Source organism: Leuciscus leuciscus (genome assembly GCF_965113295.1).
Source record: "Leuciscus leuciscus genome assembly, chromosome: 22".
In the NCBI taxonomy this organism is placed as follows: domain Eukaryota; kingdom Metazoa; phylum Chordata; class Actinopteri; order Cypriniformes; family Leuciscidae; genus Leuciscus; species Leuciscus leuciscus.
Genome location: NC_138746.1, coordinates 34,065,877 through 34,089,544, shown reverse-complemented (window position 1 = coordinate 34,089,544; position 23,668 = coordinate 34,065,877). Strand labels below are relative to the sequence as shown.

The 23,668-nt window shown below is 39.5% G+C and overlaps 1 protein-coding gene across 3 annotated transcripts in view; it reads right to left on the bottom strand.

Annotated features, from left to right (window-relative positions):
• The window catches only part of dst (dystonin), a 200,758-nt gene that overhangs the window by 12,877 nt on the left and 164,213 nt on the right, over window positions 1–23,668 (bottom strand). For all 3 annotated transcript variants that reach the window (XM_082153876.1, XM_082153877.1, XM_082153878.1), the window contains exons 72-89: window positions 22,582–22,683; window positions 20,209–20,310; window positions 19,633–19,806; window positions 18,639–18,794; window positions 18,105–18,302; window positions 16,942–17,070; window positions 16,083–16,253; window positions 14,202–14,357; window positions 12,808–13,014; window positions 11,009–11,128; window positions 8,555–8,724; window positions 7,539–7,698; window positions 5,077–5,271; window positions 3,799–3,927; window positions 2,999–3,142; window positions 738–926; window positions 508–637; window positions 31–194 (exon numbers count right to left, since the gene is read on the bottom strand). In XM_082153876.1, coding sequence (XP_082010002.1) covers window positions 31–194; window positions 508–637; window positions 738–926; window positions 2,999–3,142; window positions 3,799–3,927; window positions 5,077–5,271; window positions 7,539–7,698; window positions 8,555–8,724; window positions 11,009–11,128; window positions 12,808–13,014; window positions 14,202–14,357; window positions 16,083–16,253; window positions 16,942–17,070; window positions 18,105–18,302; window positions 18,639–18,794; window positions 19,633–19,806; window positions 20,209–20,310; window positions 22,582–22,683 — 2,796 coding nt within the window. The remainder of the gene's footprint in view (window positions 1–30; window positions 195–507; window positions 638–737; window positions 927–2,998; window positions 3,143–3,798; window positions 3,928–5,076; window positions 5,272–7,538; window positions 7,699–8,554; window positions 8,725–11,008; window positions 11,129–12,807; window positions 13,015–14,201; window positions 14,358–16,082; window positions 16,254–16,941; window positions 17,071–18,104; window positions 18,303–18,638; window positions 18,795–19,632; window positions 19,807–20,208; window positions 20,311–22,581; window positions 22,684–23,668) is intronic.

Here is a 23,668-nt window from a genome sequence, read left to right as displayed (position 1 = left end):
TCTGAGGTCAGGTGTGCATGTACGACTGACCTCCTCTAGTCTGTCCAGAGCATCGTTGAGCTTCCTTCTCCTGTCCAGAGCCAGAAGCCACACCTGCTGCCACTTACTAACCAGCAGGTTCACTCTGGGGTTCTTCGTCTCGATTTGTGCCTGTGATGCTGCGGCGTACATGGTTTGTGTAGGAGATCTCTTTCCTGATGACCAAAAACAAAGGACTTAAACAAACAACCCTGAGAGAGAATGTGATTTTGACACAGGATAGGTCTTTGTATTAACAAACCCTTTCCCAAACTCTTAACACAACTATATTTTCAAACATCAACCCTTACCCCAACGCTGACCCCTCAACCTAAAGATCAAACCCTGCTCAAATCATCCTAAAACAATAGTATTGTTCAGGGAAGGCCAGCTAAGCTGCATACACACTCATAGTAATGAGTATTGAGAAGACCATGTGATGCCAAGTTGAATCGAAACACTGGACTCAGCTTTGCTGCTGGTACTCACTGACTGTTCGTCCTTTGTGTAGAACTGGGATTTGAGACTGAACCGGAGGGTCTGCTGTGGGTTTTCTCTTATGAGTTTTGGTGATTTTGTCCACATCCGGCTGTTTTCTGGTCATCTCTTCCATGAATGTCTTGTACACAGCAAAGACACAAACAGTTTGTTTCTACAATTCACACTAATAAACCGTTGACTTTTTATGTAATGACGTTATACTGAGCTCTGGATGGTACCTGGTGCTCAGCAATGAGTGACTTGACTTGCTCTAACTCCTGAGGAAGAGGTTCCTTGTCTTTCTCTCCGAGTGTGGTCTCGGCCCATTGGAGCCAGTTCAGGAGGTTCTCCAGCAGTTCTTGAGTGGCCAGCAGGTCGGCCAGAGCGCTGGAGAGTCTCTGCTGGTGCTGTCGAGCCCAGGCCGTCACCTGACATGGACACGGAGATCTGATAAGCCTACGCACACTGTAGACAGTGTCAAGCCCTGTTTACACCTGGTATTAACCCTCTATGGCATGCATTATGTTCTAACCATGAAATACTTTTTCAAATAAGTTTTAATTACATGAAATAGCTTTAAAAAAAAATTGGGGGGGGGGGGGGGTGGCGGGGGGTACTTAGGGCAATGCTGTACCACAATGGAAAATGGTCAAAAAAGTAGTTTTTCTATAAAATTATGATTTTTCTTTTCTATTTAATTGCACATTTCTTTTAGAAATTGCTAGATTTATATACTTGGAACTTATGCAAACCAAAAATAAGTAGATCCCTATCATTCCCAAACATTAGGCTAACTCATCCTCACTCTCATCACATAGAAGAGCTAACTCTGCACCCTTCCTATTGCTCTTTCCGTAAAATATTGCTGTATTCAATTTCTGAAATATAGAAAAATATCAAATTTACTTTGAGAAGAGATACCATTTTTTGAGCTTCGAAGCTTCGGTAGTAATGAACATCGAATATTCGAAGCTTCGGAGAGAGGGTGCTGAACATATTCTTCTCTCTAATAAAGGCAGTATTCTCTATGTGTCTGTATGTCCGTTTGCATTTTGATTATTTCGAGAACCGTTTATCCAATCGACTTCACTGGGAGTGCAGTGTCGCATTTGGTGCAATATAGATGGACATGCAAGACGCGACACATTCAGAATTAATAAACTTTTAATAAACTACAGAACAGCGCGAGCGGGAAGCGGCGCACCTCACGCTCCAATAACGGACACTGCACTAGTGATATAAAACGCACACACAGGTCTGTTAAATTAAGCAATACTTTTAAGGTAGTCTAATATTTTTCTGACTAACAAATTACTGACACAGTAGATTTAAATAAAGAAAAACGAAATTTAAATAAAGAAAAACGAAATTTAAATAAAGAATTTAATTTTGTATTTAAAACGAAATTTAAAATAAAGAAAAAAACGAAATTTAAATAAAGAAAAACGAAATTTAAATAAAGAAAAACGAAATTTAAATAAAGGAAAAAACGAAATTAAATAAAGAAAAACTAAATTTAAATAAAGAAAAAACGAAATTAATTTAAATTAAAAACGAGATTAATTTAGATTGATAATAACGGGTAAAAAGGCTAATACATTTTGTTTCTATTATTCTATTTTCCACAATGTCAAAGCAACGCAGCTTAACTCAAAACACAAGCTCAGGCATGCAGTCCATACAAACTCCACTGTTCTGCGCTCTATCGAGAGAACACTCCCGTTGCTGGAACACTGGGGTCGGTTCTATTTCTAGCATGCACACGTTTTGCGTGGCTCGAGCCGCGCCTGAGACGCGTGTCTCACGCAGGCATTGTGCAAACTCCAACCTGTTAACATGGGAGCCGAAAAACGGACACGCCACGCAGCTGAGACGCTCACGCCACGCAGCCAGTGTGTCGCCGGCCTTATTCAAGCGCGAATGAGAACCGTTTCGCGAGGGATCCCAGGTGTACCAAAAAAAATAAAAAATAAAAAACGAATATTCGAATGTCAAATTTTCAAATCGAATACCAACCCACCGAACGAATATTCGAATATTCGGGTCCAGCCCTAGTTTAGAAATGAGGTTAATAGAGCAATTTCTGGAGCACTTCAACAGGTGTCTTCGTGTGAGGGTGACAGTGGGAAAGATAGTTTTGGAGGGACATTCAAATGTCATGTGACTTAAAAACAGCACATTATTGGCTACCTTATTCCCATAAAGCAATATATTGTATTTTTTCTGAATAAGAAGGAAATTAGTAGAAATAAATTGTTGCCATATGGCAACGCCATACCATAAAGAGTTAAGATGCGCTTTGGTGGACCGGATCACAAGTGGACGACAGGTGTAAATACAGGTGTAAACAGGGTCTAAAATGTTTTGAGCTTATCCACTTTCAACCTCTTCCAGAGGTAGTGGAAAGCGCTTTCGACCGGATTGCTTTCATAGTGTAAATGCTCATGTGGATGAATGTGTTCTCATCAAATGTATCTGAAACTAGTGGAAATAGACCGACCTCCTCAAACCGCGCTTTAATGATGGTGTTCCAGTGTTTGATGGTGGTGATGGAGTCTGGGTGGCAGATGGACAGGATAGCCTCTCCCATACTGGTGGCTTTATTCAGGCCCAGTCTCTTCTCCTCCAGATTCTGCATAAAGTCCTGCATGTATCAAAAGTTATTCCATTAGTAAGTGGTCATTGGTTACACAAAGAGAAGCCCTTCACCACCACTATTGCTTCACAATATGAGGACATGAATAATTCCTCAGGACGAATGTTGGGCGTAGTTCTCAGTTCAACCATCAAGCACTGTTCGTTAGTAACTGATGGTTTTAAACCCCATCACCCCCCAGGATGTTTGCTTCCTCGAACTGTGGATGTGAATAATGTCTCGGGGAACTATTTTCGATTGTGAATATGAGATCACGCTACAAGGAAATAGGGGTTGAACTCTTTCCTGGCAAGCAGAAGTTAATAAAGATTTGAAGCCATGTATGGCTTTTGTTACTCAGTTGGACATGGAGAGAGACTGTCGAAAATGAACCTGGCTTCACATTATTAGAGCTAATAAAATAAGAATGTCAAAGTTGTGGAAAACACAGACACACGTTCTGTCTTGGAAAGATTCTGATCCCTCTGGCAAACGCTTGCATTGAAACTCAATGCTGTAATGCAGAACAGATAAAAGTGCATTTTTTGTGTATTCTGTTGCCAGTAAATGCTGATATCCTACTGTCATTGAGGTTCTTGAAAGGTAAACATCACCCTGATTAGATTGGCTCATGTGAATTGTTTGTCCGGTTGTGGGAACCTTGCCTTGTGCTGTTCGATGAGCGCGCGGAGGGCTTCTTCATCGTCAGGCAGCGCACCGTGAAACCGAAGACTCTGCTCCGCTTCTGCGAGCCACTCCAGTAAAATATGAACGGTGGAGTGAAACTCCTCAGCCTGAGGAACACAGTGTGCATTCATAAAGAGCAGATTCTAGGTGCCAATAGTTATTGTTTAAAAATCATATATTACTTTTTATTTTTTGGTAACTCTTCAGTTTAGGGTCCAATTCTCACTATTGACTAGTTGTAACATGCATATTACTAGTATTTTGGGTATTTATTAGTACTTATAAAGCACATATTAATGCCTTATTCTGCATGACCATACTCTAAATCCCGTAATCCACCCAATACCTAAACTTAACAACTACATTATTAACTATTAATAAGCAGTCATTAGGAGTTTGGGGTAAAAGTCGTAGTTAATAGTGATTTGGACCCTAATCTAATCTAAAGTGAGACCGATTGTTTTCCCATGCCTGGTAATCAGCATTTAAAATTCCCTGATATCAGTTTCCTTTTTAAAGGAACAGTATGTCTTTTGTTCACTGCAGTTTTAAGGAGAAAATACTCAGTAATGGTGTCGACTTATGAATTTACACATGGTTTGTCTTAAAGCATATTAAATACACCATATAGACACATAAACAACATTAAAAGCTGGATTTTCACCACAGGGGGACTTTAAATGGAAAGACATTTACAGACAATTTACAGCTCGTTTAAATCTAAGGGTCAGAAAGACTAAATTATGTTTTGAGGATATAACTCTCTTGCCTGAGTGACTCTGTTTCAGTGTGAGACTGACTCTGTTTCAGTGTGAGACTGACTCTGTTTCAGTGTAAGACTGACTCTGTTTCAGTGTGAGACTGACTCTGTTTCAGTGTGAGATGTAGTCGTACCTGACACAGTGCCTGACTGACTCTGTTTCAGTGTGAGACTGACTCTGTTTCAGTGTGAGACTGACTCTGTTTCAGTGTGAGACTGACTCTGTTTCAGTGTGAGACTGACTCTGTTTCAGTGTAAGACTGACTCTGTTTCAGTGTGAGACTGACTCTGTTTCAGTGTGAGACTGACTCTGTTTCAGTGTGAGACTGACTCTGTTTCAGTGTGAGACTGACTCTGTTTCAGTGTAAGACTGACTCTGTTTCAGTGTGAGATGTGGTCGTACCTGACACAGTGTAAGACTGACTCTGTTTCAGTGTGAGACTGACTCTGTTTCAGTGTGAGACTGACTCTGTTTCAGTGTGAGATGTAGTCGTACCTGACACAGTGCTTGCTCAAGCCGAGTCTGTTTGGACACAGAGAGACTACACACAGTCTCCCAGCGAGTGCTCAACTCTTGCATCTGAACTTTGACCCAGGAAGAGTCATCGTGGGTGTTCTCAATAAGCTCTCGGGCCGAACGCTTCAAAGCCTGCACGCTGCCGGTCCTCTTGCCCAACTCTTTCTGGAACACCTGTAGTTCACATGAACACACACGTTTGATCAAATCAACCCACAGGAACGGTGCCAATGTCAACCTGTATAAGTGTTACCTACGTACCCTAGCTGTCACACACAATACGGTTATTTTCAGGACTGACAACCGCATTCTCAGAAAAACGTGTGTATACTGTGTGTTGCGTGTTTTTTATATATGGTTTCGATCATTTACAGACATGGAGATATGAGCTGGGTGTCGTCTGAAGGTTTTAGATCCAGTCACGTGACTCAAACGCTCTTCACCCAGGGATAAAGGCTGCAGTCGGTTAATGAAGATTTGACGGATTGGACTCTTGTAGTGTCAAAAGCGATGAGATTTTATAGTTTTATGGACGTCGCCATCTTTGATATTACTTTGGTCACAAAGACGAATACGGGCTTGACTCCCGTTGCATGCTCTTACAGACAGTATTTGAGACGCTACTGTACGCCGCTGTTTCATTTCGAGACTCACACCTATAAGTAAATGCGGTTGTCAATCCCAAAAACAGTGAACATAGTCAAATATTATTAAAACGTTTGTATAAAAACTGACATTTAAATGTTTCCATACACCTTAGTGTTTATTTCAGTGTTGATTATGAAAGAAATTTGATTAATTAATTATAAAAACTTCAATTTCAGTTTTGCTGTTCGGCTAAATGAAAACTTTAATTTCTGTTTTGGTGTTTCAGTAAAAAAAGCATTTTTATTAAACATATTCATCAGACAAATAACACTCCTCAGGCAAATATGATACTCTGCTAAGTGTAAAACGTAATTAGATTTATATAAAACTACTTATTTTATATAAGAACTATATTAATACTTTTCACAATTAATGAATCATATTTATAATCAACTTTCTGACCACATTTCGTGTGGATTGTTTTACAGAGCTGGTAACACTGCATTCTGGGATTACATTCACAGTACAGAACACATGAGATGCTGGACTAGAATTCAGTCGAATTGCTTTTTTAGCAGCTTTTGCACTGAGAGCATCGAACACACTCCTAACTTTATTAATAGCCAGACTTTTATGACATTTGCACACAACTGCAGTCACGTCAGCGCTAAGCATGACTTCCACTCAGCATTGGTAATTACAAAAAAAAAAAGGAATATGTTGGCTCTGTGGTTTTTATGATGTGTATGAAACATGGATCACTTTAGGTGATCCTTCCGTGTCCCACGACTACATAAACGTTGAGATATTTATAGAATGTTGTCAAAAAGCTGGATTTTCTTCAGCTCTAGATTGCACCGATAGAAATCAGGCGTAAACAGCACCAAACATAGTCAAAGACTGCTGGTGACCGTTTTCTCAGGCCAAGGCCTCAATTATGATCATGAATGAGGTCATCACTAGCCTCATCAGCTCAAGTGTGCGCTGATCTAAACTGTTCTGAAGATGTGATTGAGTTTGGACTTGCCAGGACTCCCTTCACCCCTAATTGAAACCAGTGGGTTCTGTCATATCACACTCCCTCTGATGAAACTACAGCATAATTATATTTGATTCTTGCCATAAACTCCAAATACAGAACCAAGAGGCTGAAAACACAGGGACTTATATTTTAAGAAAGTTGCTCAATGCTTGAAAAATGCGCACGCACACACACACACGCACACACACACACGCGCACGCACACACACACGCACACGCACACGCACACGCACACACACACTCACACACACACTCACACACACACACACACACACACCATGGGTCAGATTGGACATCAAACTGCTCTTGTATTTCATGATCATGTGCTGTACCCTCCATTCATTTGTGTCATTATTGTATTGTAATATTATTTGTTTTAATCTAGATTTGTACTGTATTTTAGGTTAGGTTTGTTCTGCTGTGTCACATTACAGTATATTTGATGAGCTCTATGTATATGCATTGAACATAGGGGTAGGCGCACATAAGCTTCCTTGCTTCAGCCTACTCCTTTTGAGCTTCCATTACTGTGTAAGTTTATGACTTCTGAAACAAACATGATTGTGAACAGCTCAAATAAATAAATAAATAAATAAACATACTGTATGTAAATATTATTCAATGTTCATCATATAACATTACAATTTTGTTTGAATAAAGCATTTAAAGCTTTCATATTTGGACAAGGAAGGATTATAAAACTAGTCTAATGACATGCTCTTTAGTAGAGCCAAAGCAATCACATATATATATATATCCCATGCTACAGTTCAGTGCTGAAGAAGCAGGTTGTGTAAATCAGTGTACACTACCTTATGGCTGTCGATGAGGTTCAGGACGAGGTCTATGTCCCCGTGAACCGGCTGGTCTTCTGCTAGCTGTGGTTCCACTCTATACAGCCAGTCGATGAGAGCCTGCAGTGCGTCTGTGAACTGACCTGAGAACAGCAGAGCCTCCTCCAGCTTGTTCTGCCTGTACACAACACAGCCCGTATGGTGTCAAATACACAAGTCCTTCAGTCTGATCACCAATAATGCACAGACAAGGACATTAACTACCGATAACTCTAAAACAGTAGGATTTTAGGTTTCAATTGAAATACATAAAGAAAAATTCTGATGTCACCTTTAACTTTTTTGTCAATTTCACTAATAGTGAGATGACAAATGCTTGGCAATAAAGTGAATCACTATTGAGAAATTATATTATAGTTTGGTGCAAATGTGCATTATTGTCATAAAATAAATACCCCAAATGATACCAAAACTTCAATTCTTTGATGGATGGACCTATTATGCTTGTTTCCATGTTCATCTGTGTTTAGTGTGTACTGTTGCTGTTTGAGCCTGAAAAAGCTCCAGTTCTTCTCTATATCAGTGTCAGTGTTTCTGAACTCCTGAAACGCCTCCATTGTAGTCTTGAGTTTCTTACGGGAACGAACACGTCACAATATTCCTCATTTAAATAATTAATATGCAGAATAAAGAGGCGGGGCCTGGTTGAGTTAGTTAGTGTGTTAAACTGGCGGTTAAGGGGCAGGACATTTCCACACACACTCGAAGCGCTCGACCAATCACAACACACTGCTCCAGCCGACCAATCAGAGCACAGTGTGCTTTTCAGAAGGAGGGGCTTCATAGAGACAGGAAGTAAACAGAGCGTTACTGACAGACTGGGAAGAGAGGAGCCGCAACAATGGAGAATATGGGGGAAATAATCAACCTGTTCTAGTAGAGCCTGAAAACAACATCAAGACTGTAAAAGAGCAGAATATAGGCTTTTTAAAAGTGGACGGGGGATACATGTAACCAGAACAGTAACCATGTACCTCTCCACAGATTTCCCGCAGACTGTGTCCCATTTGTCCCTGAGCTCACTGAGCATGTCGTCCAGTTTCTGGTTGTCATCTTTCAAGGAGGTCTTGTCCTTCAACGCTCGGCCCGTGCGACTGGTGGTGTCGTACACTGAATGCTTGCTGCCCAGTGCTTTCTGGAAGTCCTACACAAGACAAACACAGGCGTGAGGTCATTCACATGCAGCTCAAGGGCACACGTCATCCTGTGAGGCCTTACGGGACGCCTGAGGTCATCAGATCCTGCCAGATATCTTTGTGACTGAGTCATCTGAACATCTGAGGCACTGCTGAGCTGTTAATTACACACCGATATGAAGCACTACGGCCACACACTCCTCCGCCCACTCGTGTCCTGCTTTAAACACACTGATGCTGGAGATGAGGAGCTCGACCTCAAACAGCAAACATGCTCAGTGTATTTACTTCCATTATTTGGCATTGTGTGCCATGAAAAGGTGGACCTCTTTAAACCTCTAAAAATATAATGTGAACCTCTTTAAAATATCATGGTTATTTCCAAAGAGTGGGGGACTGAATTATACAGGAGCATAACAGGATGACACTTACGACCCACATTCAGCGAGTGAAAAAACACCTGGTATTGTGATTCACACTCTCCAGCACGTCAGACGCTCCACACACACAGATGGGGGATAAAAACAGAGAGGCTAATGGTGTGAACAGGAAGTCTATATGACCCCCTTTACACCTGCCATTAATCTTTTGGCATTCAAATTTTCTTTTCTTTTTTGTGACTGAAGCACAAGCGGTCAGCGCTAAATATAAGTGTAAAAACAGGGGTTTTATTTGCTTCCTTTCTCACTCGTGAGCTGCATAAAATGGGTTTGTTCATTCCATGTTTGCTCCCGTGAAAGTGATGTAGAGTGTGACAAGATAAGATTAAACCAGAACACAAGATTTCACAGGAGACGCTTTTGAAATGCATGTTAAAGGGTTAGTTAACCCAAAAAATTCAATTCTGTCATAATTTACTCAATCTCATGTCGTTCCAAACCCACAAGACTTTCTTAACACAAATGAAGATATATTTAATGAAATCAGAGATTTCCTCTAGGCGATTGCCTGTGTTGGGGGTGCGGGCGCCCTCTAGTGCCTTCAGCCACATGTTTAATTACTTGTCGTCAACCTGATTATTAGATTGAATTGATGATTATTGTTGATCATTTCCTAATGGGGGGAGTTGCGCTACGTTAGGTTAGGCAAGTGCTCAGCTGCTGGCGCGTTGATCGAGAATGAAGCGGTCTAAACCCTCTGGTGCACAGGGACGGAAACGGAGAAAGGAGGAAGATAAAAAGAAAGCCCAGTATAGAGGTAAGTCTTCTCATCTCAGCCATTAAGGTGTCAAATGAAATAAATTGACTAAGTATTGTGCATCGATCACCTAATATTGGATGTTTCATTGCTATCACTAGCTTTGCTAGTTTGCTACGTATTACTGTTGATCTTATTATTTGAGATAGGGATAGAACTACAAGAACTTCAATCTTTTAATTTTGCAGTGGTACGTACAGTATCCATAATAGCACTTTTGTTTGTAGAGGGTATAGTTAATCCAGTTTATGGGTCATAATTTGCTTAAGTGTTGTTACAGGTGCTTAAGAGTGTTTTTGCACATTTTATGGAGTTAATCCAACTTGGTAAATATCCTTGAACATTCTTTGTAGCATTTGTGTATGAACTATTTATTACAGTTGATCCTTCAAGTCAGAATTTGCTTGTTGAAGTGTTGGAGTGACTATAAGAGCATTTTTGTTTGTATAGTTTAATAAATACTTAAATTAAAAAACTCAATCTCACCTAGGGCAACCAAAGGGCTAGAGCCGGCCCTGATTGTAAGTCTATTCACCCAAAACTCTGACGCTTCAAAACTCGTTTAATTCAAGTCTTCTGAAGAGACACGGCCACTTTATACGAAGAGCAGATTTTATTAAGGCTTTTATTCATATATAAACTATGATCAGCGAACGTACATAGAGCACATCAAATATGGCAGACGGAAGCTCATGCATGCTTTTCACGAATGAATAGACTTTCATAGGAGGGACAGAACTCTCTCAGATTTCATTAAAAATATCTGCTGAATGAAAGAAAGATGAATGAAAGTCTTATTGATTTGTACCGATATGAGGGGTGAGTAAATTATGACAGAATTTCAGTTTTGGATGAACTAACCCTTTACTAGCAGCAGCCGGCTGCATAAACTGCTCAGTCCAGTCTTACAAGTTTACCAGTAGAGTCTTTTTAAGACTAGTCATAAATTGTAAGTCTAAAAACATAGATTGAATCTGAAGCTAGTTGGCTAGACTAGTTCAGGTGGAAATGGTAATGCGTCTAGACTGACCACTTGTGTTTGTCTGACTGAAAACACTAGGAGTAAACACTGGGTAATGGACTGGTGCCAGTCACCTTGTGCTGGGTTAACTGTGTCTTGATCCTGTCTGGATCATTAGCGATCTCCAACTCAGAGTCCAGCGATCTCTCGGACTCTTCCAGCCACTCCATCAGTTTGTTCCAGGTCTCATGGAACTGCAAAAGACAAGAGCACGATAGTCCATGTGTGTAGTTAGCAGTATATCTTAGCGTTTTCTTTTCCCAGCCTAATGGCATACAGGTGCTTTACGCCACTGAACCACAGAGGATTTCATTTGGATTTTTTCATACTGTCCAAAAAAATAATATTCCGTGCCCAACAAGTTTGCTCAGAATCAATTACAGTTGTTTGCATATATATTCACCCCCTCGCCTCAGGTCAGTTTTTTTTTGTTTTTTTATGTGCCTTTGGCAGCAATTCCAGAAGTGTCTGTGTTGATACTGTAGGACTGTTCCAGTCCTGCACATCTGGCCACTGCAGTGTTCCTCGTTCTTATTTGCGAGAGTGATCCAGCTCAGTCGGGCTGCATGGAGTGTGTGAGTGAACAGCCTTTTTCAAGCCCCCTCATAAATTCTCAATTGGACTGAGATCTGGACTTTGACTTGGCTACTCCAGGACATCAACAGTATTTTTTTAAGCCATTCCTGTAAAGTTCTGGCTTTATTCTTGCATATGTCTTGCATGGAGAATGCAGGGATTTCCCTGTATTTCCCTACATTTATTTTATCATGTATCCTTACAAACCTTTTCACAGTCTGCTGCAGAGAAGAATCACTGCAATATGTGTTGTATTAAAGTGTATAAATGTTAGTATTTTCTCCAAAAAATGGTTTTAAGTCAGTTATTTATATATTTTGCTGTAGTGTGTCAGTAGGAAATATCAGTTCATATTTCCAAACATTAATTTTGCCATTAATTGTAATAATCCAGTGAGATTTGTGTATGCACAAGGAGTCTGACAACAGCCGGTATGATCTGATCTCACCATCATCGAGTCCGTCTGTGATTACATGAAGAAACTGAGACAGACTAAATCCAGAAGAACTGCGGAGGAACGTCTCCGAGACACTTGAAGAAACCTTCCTGCAAAGCTTCCTGAAAAACTATGCGCAAGTGTACCTGGACAAGAGCCGCTTTAAACGCAAAGAGTCGTTACACCATATATTGATTTGAATTAGTTAATAGAAGTTAAATCATAAAATAAATTCAATTTGTGATTTTATTTTTGAAAGCATTCTCACTTTACTGTATTTTAACACGAGTGCCAGTACTCTTCACAGTCCTGTAGCTTTGCAGGAAGGTTTCTTCAAGCGTCTCGGAGACGTTCCCACAGTTCTTCTGGATTTAGTCTGTCTCAGTTTCTTCATGTAATCACAGACGGACTCGATGATGGTGAGATCAGATCATACCGGCTGTTGTCAGACTCCTTGTGCATACACAAATCTCACTGGATTATTACAATTAATGGCAAAAAGAATGTTTGGAAATGTAAACTGATATTTCCTACTGACACACTACAGCAAAGATAGAAATAACTGACTTAAAACCATTTTCTTTGGGGGGGGGGGGGGATATTAACATGCCTAAGACTTTTGCACAGTACTGTATATAATATGTGTAATATTGTAAAATAGTATTAAAAAAGATGTGAAAAAAAAAAGAAAAAAAAATTCACTTTGTAGAGACCTGTTTTAACTTTGACATTAAAGAGTCTCGCATTGTTAATCAGTGAAGAAAAAAAAAAGTCCCATTAAGTCCACTCTGTGATTCACCCTTTACTACAGTGTCTGCTTGCTCTTGAAATGAGTGCTAGCACACGGGAGCACTCTCGCACCTGTTTGGCACGTTTCCTGGCGTCGTCCAGCTGGCGTCCTCTCTCCACCGAGCGCTGAACCACCTTCTCCCAGCGGCCCTGAACGCTCAGCAGGAGGTTCTTGATCAACACCACATCTTGTTTCTGACTGAAGTACTTCAGGTGTGTTCCTGTCTTATCCAGCTCGATGATCTGATCCCGATGAGAGTTCACCTCAATCACAAACACCTGCAGAAATCCAGTACATCCATTTTAGGAAACATAATTATGGACATATTTCTTTCAACTGCAATAACATTGCTCATAAGTCACAACGAAACAGAAGTGACAGATCTTTTCTATATTATGACGTACATCTGTTTCACGGATTATCCAAAAAGAAAAAATGTAAGGCGGGGACTGGGTTCTGTGCACCGGTTGTTGATTGGATGTTGAGATGTGGGTGTGGCACTCAACAGTGTATGCAGATGAGCGTGGGTCTGCATGGGCGGAGTTTAAGAACACTAAGGGTACAATTACACGACAATGATGCACTCCTTCGTGTTTTCTGCCTATAGATGGAGATTCACACGGATCTGCGAAAATGAGTAAAATCGCTGTATTCTGCTGACAAGCCAGTAGTTGGCGATGTCACTTTGTAAAGAAACACTATGTGCTTAATATAGACTAAACACGTAAAACACATTACGTCACCGTTTCCACAATTCATATTGCACTTTGAAACCTGTTTTCAAAAGATTTTGTTTTAAGGCCCCCAAAATACAGTTGTCGTGTAAATAAACGGCCAAAATGCATAAAAAGTAAATTTTTAGTTGAGAATGGTTTTGTGTAAACGGGCCCTAAATCATTATAGAGTCCTGCATTCGTCATCAAAGAGAAGAGAAGTCTGTCATTTCACTAGAAGATCCCGTTACAAAAATTCTATTTAAAATCACAAAGTCAAAACATTTTTTAAGGGTGCAGTCTGTAAGCATGACAACTAGTGGTCGAAATAGGTACTGCAGTCCAATTCAAAATATCGGAGATTGTCGTTTCTCCCGCCTCCTCAGACTCGACGCTGACACGGGTTTCCAGTTTGAGCACACGCAACAGGAACGAGCGCAATGGACAAGAAAATTGGCAAAGTGCAGTATCACAGAACAAAACAATAACAAACGTTCCAGCCTGGAAACGCACAATTCAAAGTAAAATAACTGGCTGTAGAAGTGTTTTTCAGAGAAACGAGTATGTGAACTTAGCATGTTTCCTCAATATAACATATTGCAAACTGCAAACATATTATGGTATTTTTATGCTTTAGTAGAGTGAAAAAGTTACATACAGCACCTTTAAATGAAACGTATGCATGGTCGATAACATGCATTTAGAAAAGGTGTATTGACATCAAGTGTTACATCATGTCAGAGAGCACTGACCTTATGCTCGTCTATCTGGAACATGATGGTCTCGAGGATGAGAGAGGCAGGAGATATCATGGTGAGCGTCTGTTCGGCCTGGGTCAGCCAGTTGATGAAATCCTGCAGTGAGTTATGGAAGTCTGTGGCCATCGCCAGAGCTTCCTCCAGTTTCACCTATGGGCAATCAAACACACACACACACACGCACGCACACACACACACACACATTAAAGAGGAACTATTGTGCTTTTTTCCATGTTCATCTGTGTTTAGTGTGTACTGTTGCTGTTTGAGCCTGAAAAAGCTCCAGTTCTTCTCTATATCAGTGTCAGTGTTCCTGAACTCCTGAAACGCCTCCATTGTAGTCTTGAGTTTCTTCCGGGAACGAACACGTCACAATATTCCTCATTATAATAATGAATATGTAGAATAAAGGGGCGGGGCCTGGTTGAGTTAGTTAGTAGTGTGTTAAATTGGTGGTCATGGTAAGGGGCGGGACATTTCCCAAACACACTCAAAGCGCTCGACCAATCACAACACACTGCTCCAGCCGACCAATCAGAGCACAGTGTGCTTTTCAGAAGGAGGGGCTTCATAGAGACAGGAACTAAACAGAGCGTTACTGACAGACTGGGAAGAGAGGAGCCGCAACAATGGAGAATATGAGGAAAATAATCAACATTCAAGCAGGAAAACGTGTTCTAGAGCCTGAAAACAACATTATACAAAGCCTTTTATCTCAGTTTAATGTACAGGGAGAACTATAAGTCATTCGTAGGTTGACCTCCTTGAGCACTTTCACAGCATTAGTGTTTGTTTAAGCGGCCTGACAATAACCCTTGTTAGGCTTATTACAGAGAATAGACCGGTTTGACAATAGAGGATGAGGGTGGAGGACTGTATGGGAAATGTGTTTGAAAAACAACCCTTAGCAATGCTTACTAAGGCAAGATATGGCAAGACACCTCTTGAAATTTTGTGAAATATGATGTTAACTATTGGAGCATTTCCCTCCATTATCCTCGTGTCACCGATAGGCAGAGGAGGATATGAGACAGGAACTGCAATGATCTCATCAACACCAACAGCATGTGACTCACCGTGTGTAATGTGATGTCTGGTTAGCATCACATGTCAGGACGTATTTTTGTGAAAGCTGCAAACTTTAAAGGATGACTTCACTATGTTACTGATGACAAGAACTTGTGTGGTCAAATTCCTGTTGTAAACAGACGTCTTTGCCAATCCCCACATTCAACACAGCAAAAAGACCCAAATCAAATGTACATTAATCAGTCCGTGAACCGCCAGATCTGATTTGGTTATTTTAGAAGCCTTTTGTTTTCCATGGAATATATGCTAATTTTGAACTCTGAGAAATAGTACACCCAAAAACTGAACATGTGCTCATCACTTACTCACCCATGCTATATTATTTAGCATTTACTCACCTATATGTTACAATAAGTCTTACTTTTACTGTACCTTACTTTTTTAAAGCTGTGTTTATGGTGTTTTTATAACATATGCCTTTATTGTATGGAAAAGAGTGAATATTCTTTAATACTTTTGTGTAGAAAAAACGAATCATACAGGTTTGGAACGACGACAAGGGTGAGCAAATGATGACAGAATTTTAGTTTTTGGCTCCACTATTCACTTATTCCACCTCTGCAACTTTTTTTTTTAGACCACAGACAACTCGACTTTGTTCTGTACTGATTTATAACTCACTTTGGGCGTGCGCTCAAGTGAACACACATCAAAGCACAACAGCTCACTGATCTGATCTCACAGCTATACTTTAAACCAACAGCCCACTGATGATGATGATGATGAAGATGAGTCAAGCTGACAGGAAGAACACAGAGTGCAGTGAGTACATCAGACTGTCCTCACCTTCCTCTCCATCACTTTGGCCTGCACACATTCCCACTTGTCCTGCAGGTTGCGTAGGTCCAGTTCAGTGGTGCTGTCTTGACCCTCAGGGGTCAAGGCCAGAATCTGCTGCCCTCGCTGAAGAAGTTGCTTGTACATTTCCTCCTTCACTTCCAAAGTACTGCAGAGCTCCTACAAACACACAGACACATCATGTTCACAGACAACTTGACATACTATTATTATTCAAAGAGTGTATTGTACAAATATTCTTTATATATCAGCAGAAATAAGAGTGTGAAAAATCTATAAATCCCCTTAAAAACATTACATTTAAAAAAAAAAATGTTGTTGCACTTTCATACAATTAAATAAAGTCAAAGAAAATCGGAACGTTGTTGTGTTTTTCATCCCCATGTTAGATTAGACTTAGATAAGACTTTTTTTTCTTCTATGCAACACAAAACTAGATTTTGGATATTTTACAGAATCTCCTAGTTGCTCTTTTCCATACAAAGAAATCATAGACCAGTCCAGCTCCAAAAATAATCATAAATGTACTTCATAAAACACACACTCTATATTTCAATATTCATATATTGCTTTTGTTATTGTTAGAGCTCAAATCTGGTCACTATATGCCTCTATTTTGCAAGGAAAATAGAGATTTGTTATGCTGTATTAAGAAAACAATCAATGATAAAATGTTACATTTGGGGATAATTATTCCTCTAAACAAGGCTTTTATGATAAACATTCTCTAATAGCAAACTGTTTTCACAAACAAATGCATAAATCTATTAATTCTAAAAGAAACAGTGAGTGTGTTATCTGCTCTGAGCGATGCGTGTGCAGATCTGCTGTGGTGTTAAACTCATACCAGATGGGTGTTGAGCTGCTCTCGGGCCGTGTCTGGTAATCCTCCCAGGGCTTTTGATGCTAACAGCTGACGCTCCGTGACTTTCAGCCACTGCTGCATGTCTTCAATCTCACCATGGAAACCTTGAGCCTAGAAAGCAGATCAGCCGGCGTCACAACAATAGAGTTCACACATTCATTACCGCGACTCGAAGAACACGGGCTTGATTAATGAGCGCGGATTATTAGCCTTAAAAACGGCCCGTTTGTAGGAATTCTGAAACAAGGACAATGGTGTCTGGAGAAAAAGAGTCCACACAATACATTTTTTAACAGAATGTTTCGGGTTGAAATCTATGGAGCAGGTGTGCAAAAATATCAATTGTAATCAAAAAAGTTTTTTCGCAATTTATTAAAACTACGGCTGTCAAAATTAACGTGCAATTCACGCACGATAAGACACAAAAGAGAACGCAGTGCGGTACTAGCACACACGTCTGTGAATCTCCTGTCTGTGACACACACAGCTTAAGACAGTGCTTAAACGGACAAAAACACACACAATTATGCCAAAATTATGCCACAATTATGCCAAAATGCCTGTTTTGTAGGGAATCCTTGCAAGCACAGTTAAATAAAGATGCCATTAAACAAATATTTAAAATATAGGCTACTGTCTTTATGTTGTTTCTACATTAATTTGGAGATTAAATGCGAAATTATTACAATATAAAAACATTAAAAACTTGAATTAATTGCTATTAATCACACCTAACATTACAGAAAAATATATATTTTTAAATGTATCAATTGACAGCACTAATTAAAACAAAACAAACTTAGTTGCCGTTTAGTCATTATTAATTGCACATGTGAAGAATTCATCTGGACATTTAAGTAAAAATTAGGAACTTTATGTTCTTTGTAATTCTTCCTAAATTTGAGTTCGTAAAGTCAAGTCATTCGCCATTCAGGCGTTCACACATTAAAGCAAACTCTCTGAGCGAGAGCATGTGGACATCGAACTCTTTACTGCTTCTCTTTCACATTCTTTAAGATTAAGAGAGGACATTTTTGGCCTCATGTTGAGAACATCATCAATCATATCTCCATTTTAGGAAGCGCTGTGCCTGTGAGATTGCAGAGGGTTTCCAGGCCTCCGTCTGGCTGGTATTCTCTCCTGACCTGCAGTAAAGCACTGTCCAGAAGCTGCCATCTCTGCTCAGTCTTCTCCAGGACCGTCTTCCAGCGCTGGTTGAGGTTCTCCAGCTTGATCTGAAGACCACTGGCCTCCTCTCCAGCGCTGGAGTCCACGAGCTCCCTGCCCGCCTTATTCACAGCCTCCACCGTGGTCTTATGGGCCAGCACATCGTTCTGCAACACCTAGAGAACGCAAACACACCACCAATCGTGAGACATCTGGGCGGCATTATTCAATTCACATTTATTTGTATAGCGCTTTTCACAATACACATCATTTCAAAGCAGCTTTACAGAAAATGCACGAGTCCACATTACAGTTTACAGTGATCTGTTATCAGAGATGAGTTATGTATTTCAGAAATGTACAGTTAGCGAAAAAGGTATTAATTTAAACAATGTAATAATTGAATGCAGAAACAACGAGCTCATTGAAGTAATGAATACTTGTTAGTTAACATATGGTTATGGCGTTTAGAAAAGTGCAGCATTGGTGGGCTTGTTTTGGCTGGGACGTACGTGGTGCTTGGCGAGCTCGATCTCGATGGCTTTGGGGTCGCCACAGGTCTTCTTCTGTTCACTGAGCAGATCTTCAGTGTGAGTGAGCCAAGCCAGAAGTTCATCCAGAGCGTGCTGGAACTGACCGAGAGCCAACAGCGCTCCCTCCAGCTTGTGCTACGAGAGATCAGGACACACAACAGACATCATGAACGTGTCGTACAGTGGAACATCACAGCATCGGCACAACCAGTGGCGTGAATCTGGGGCTGGACTGCATGTTTAATAGTCCAAATCTCTTTGAAAACGGTCAACATTTGAAAATATGTAACATTACGGAAAGCGTGTTTCAATGTCGCTTTGCAATGTCTTTAATATTACAAGAAAACATGCAACTAGATATTTAACTCAACATGAACAGGCCTGACGCCATGGATTGTGTGCGGACTGTTAATTGTCATACAAAAAGATTGTGATTATTGATTCTGTTCTGAAACTCTCAATTTCGATAAAATTATTTTTTGTTTTACTTGGAATCCTATATAATACAATAATAAAAATTATAATAAAATAATCCCATATGATTCACTTCAATGCTGTACAAATTGATGTTTACATAATATAATAATATAATATAATTTAATATAATATAATACCATTCCTATAAAGGAAGACCTTTGACCTCAGATCGTTGTGTACTTTATAACCGTGTTTTTTTATTCTTTACTCCCTCTTTATTCTTTCTACTCATGCATGTGATGACTTTATCAAACGCTTACATTTCTTTTATGTGAAAGGGAGAATGTGATTGATTTAAACTTCACAATTATAGCAGTTATCTCAAATAATTGTGATTAGATTACAGTAAATAACCATGATCAGATGATTAATCAATAAATGCAACAGGCCGATTTGCTTTCATAATTACAATCCAATCAATTCCCAACGGATGAAATCTGTTCCTTTTTTTATATCCTGTTGTATGCTGAGGTTTGGACCCTTCTCAGTGTCTGACCTGTCTGTTGATGATCTTTTTATCCAGGTTTTCCCAGAGCATTTTCAGCTCATTCATCGGCTCCAGGATAGACGTTCGGTCGGTTTCCTCAAACACCTTCTTCAGCAGGAGCCCGGCCTGATGGTTCAGTCTCTCCATCTCGATCTGAAGCTGGTATGCGCCGCCTTTGAACTCCTTCACACACACAACACACACAATACATGATGGCGTGTTTCTGATTTCTGTCCTACAATCTACAACAACACACTATTGTGAACCGTCTAGTAAATTCTTAGGAACTGCATACAAATGAAATCTTGGACTAAAAGCATGTTGGTTCACCTGTAAACCATTTAAAAAACATTAATGGTTAAACATTTTCAATTGTGCAGGCTTAAACCCACAGTAACTGAAAGTCTCTGGGTAAACACAGCTGCTGTGTGGTCTGTCAGCTCTATTATATTCATCAAACAATCAAAAATGAAAGGGACTGGAGATAAATAGCTCTAAACTTTGATCTGGATGCACTATGACTAACATAAAGCAACGTGTCATGGGTATGAGGAAACGTCCCACACACGAACACTACATCAGTACCTTCAGCTCCTCGATCTGCTGTTTCACAGTCTCCAGGTCTGTGCCCACCGGCGACATCGAGTCCAGTTTGCTCTCCATAATATCCACAGAGTCGAACATGTTCTGCAGAGGAGGGGAAACTATTGTCACAGGCTGAACAACATCCAAGCTTTACATCGAGTCGAGTTTCACTCGTAGCCCCAATACAAATGTGGCTCAGATGACAGAGAAAATGAACAAAAGTCACACCTAAACCAACATTACCACTGGTTAATATTCACCTTGATCCCTTTATAAGAGATTAAACATCAGTTAATCAGCACTTGAACTAATCATTCGCTTAAAAGGGCTTTCTGTAAATAACTTTCATGTATTAATCACTTGTATTGCCAATGTGTGAACAGCTTGTAACAGGACTTTAAAAGCCTCAAGACTGATTATTATATGAAGGACTCGGGTCGGTTTCACTGGGAAAAATCAAAGATGTTTCCGAGCTCCCGAAAGCCTCTCTTCCGCTCAATGACACATGAAACGCTCATGTTCAGGATAATGCAGAGAGAACTATTCTGTACTGTAATGTCAAAGTGTCATGCACAGAAAAGAGTTTATTTCAAACTATAGTCTCACACTGCCAGATCTATATAGTCTATAGTCTCAAATATACTTTATATTCAAACTATCATAACTGTTAATCACCTCATCTGTGGATATGATCGAGCTGCTGTAAACATATCCACATCTCTATGATCAGTTGATTTATGAACTGATGTCAGTTCTGTTGTGTGTGTGTATGTTGTTATCGAGAGGAAAGCGGAGCACATATTTACATATTCATCTAAACGTCACTTTCAGCAGCGTCTGGATGTTATATCGCTGAAAAGGTATTTCCAACTTCTTTTACCTCTAAGTGAAGAAGGAAAGCTCTGATTGGCTACTGTCCTGTATATCAGGCCTTGAATCTCGTTCGGTCTCTTGTGTGTTGTGTGTGCACGAGTTTGAGCAGGACGCAGTTCAGTTAACGGCCACCGGTGTCACTAATAACAGTTTCTGAGTTCCACATATACCGTAGCCCCTTTAACATGATTACAGTAGTAATGTTCTTGATCTGGATACAATATGCCAGTGACAAAAAGCACTGGGTCATCATGGTTATGAGAAAGCCATTTTTTGTATTCCGAATTTTCCATGACAATTAAGTATATTTCCTTTCCAAATTCCCATTAGTTTCACTTTTAATGCTGATAAAAAAAAAAAAATTATTTAAAAAAGCGATCAATTTGAGCTAATGAGTTGACGGCTTTAAAAATATATTATAAATATAAACATATTTTTCCCTTTCATAGGTTAAACTTTATTTTAAGGTGTCATTGTAACAGTGTAATTATATATTTAAGTACTGAGTAATATTAATTAACTACATGTACTTACTATAGGGTTAGGGTAGGATTAGCATTTGGTTGAGGGTTAGTTGCATGTAATTATGCATAATTAACTGTTATTACTATGGTAAGTACATGTAACAAGGACACTGTAAAATAAAGTGTTACCCTTTATTTTAAGGTGACGTAGTTACGTTACATGTGGTCACTATAGAAATAACAGGGATAGTTCACTTTGAAATTAATTTTTGGTATGTTTTAGCTTACCAAAAAGTGATCTGATCTGACGTGTACGCAGACTGGTGCATAGATATATACACTAGATGTCGCCTTAAAGACATTCGTTCCAATGAACTGCCGTAGACAAGGCGACATCTAGTGTGTATATACTGTATCTATGCACCAGTCTGCGCACACGTCAGATCAGATCACTTCGACATGGCTGTGTATAAGTGGTAAAAACGATATAAATACTGTTCGTTTTCTCACACAAACCGCTCGTTTCGTGTCTTAGGCCATCAATGTGTACTTACGATGGGGAATTGTTTAATTTGGACGACGGGGAATTGTTTTAATTTGGACTCTGTGCTTGTGTTTTGAGATAATGACCATAGACCTGCATTATATGACTGACAGACAAGAACGGTTTGACCTAAAAATATCAAAATTGAAACTACTGCGGAAAAAAAGACACCTACATCTTGGATGCCCTTGAGGTAATCTAAAACATACCAAAAATTAATTTCTAAGTGAACTATCCCTTTAATTATGCATAATTATAAGCTATTAACTCTTAACCAAACCCTCACGCTATAGTAAGTACATGTTGTTAATTAATATTACTCAGTGTTTATTTTACACTGTAATAAAGTGTGACCCATTCATGTAATATTTGATTTTCCTTTAAGAACATATTCAGCATGACAGGCGATCAGACAGTGCTGACTCAAGAAGTTTCCGACAGACGTGTGTGTGTGTGTGTGTGTGTGTGTGTGTGTGTGTGTGTGATATTAACCTGGAGACTGTCCTGGAACTGAACCGCAGCCTGCATGGCTTCCTCGAGAGTCTCGACTCGCTCCTTCCATGTCTTGTTCAGGGTTTCCCAAGCGGAGTTCACCTGTGGGCCGAACGAGACGTGGTCAGACAGTGTGACGCCAACTCTGACTCATCAGCCCTCCAGTCACACCACTAGCATTCACTTCACAAATTAACCATCGCTAGTATGATCTTATCTATTCATTAATAAACTCCATTCAAAATTCCACCAAAAAAAAAAAAGTGAAGAACATGTCTCACGTTTTTGTGAGTGCAGTGTCACAGAGAGATAATAATATAATATAAAATATAATATTTGATTATTTTTATAATAAACATAATTAGGGTTAACCTTAAGCCTAACCCTGCTTACACATTTAATGCTGGATAGATTTGCTGAAGTTCCTAATTTTTTAATAAAAATACAGCAGTTCATTGTGTGTTCATATTAGTTTACAGTGCATTAACTAATGCTAAAAAATAGAACCTTTGATTTTAATAATGTATTAGTAAATGTTGAAATTAACATGAACTAAGATTAATAAATGCTGTAAAAGTGCAGTTAATTCTTAGTTCATGCTAACTAATGTAGTTAACTAATAGTAACTAATGAACCTTATTGTAAAGTGTTCCCAAAAACACTTTTAAAACATGCAAAAGAAATGCTTACAAATACTGTATCTACCATGGTAACCATCATTTAAAAAACATAGTTACTACAGTTTTTACTATAATAAACTCTTGATAACTTATTTTTAGCTAATATAAATAAATAAAGATTCTGAAAGCTTACATAAATACATTATGATTTTACAATAGTAACAATTAACTATGGTGTTTTGGCAGAGACTGTGAATACTCTGGTAAAGAGGTCTTCAATCCCGCAGGAAAGACACTGAAATGTGCGCGGGAAGCGGGAGAAAGAAATGACTCGTGTCCTCCCGCAAAATATAATTATCTAATAATAACAGCACACAGAAGTCTGTAACTAGAGATCTGAAGCATCGTGTGTGTGTGTGTGTGTGTGTGTGTGTGTGTGTGTGTGTGTGTGTGTGTGTGTGTGTGTG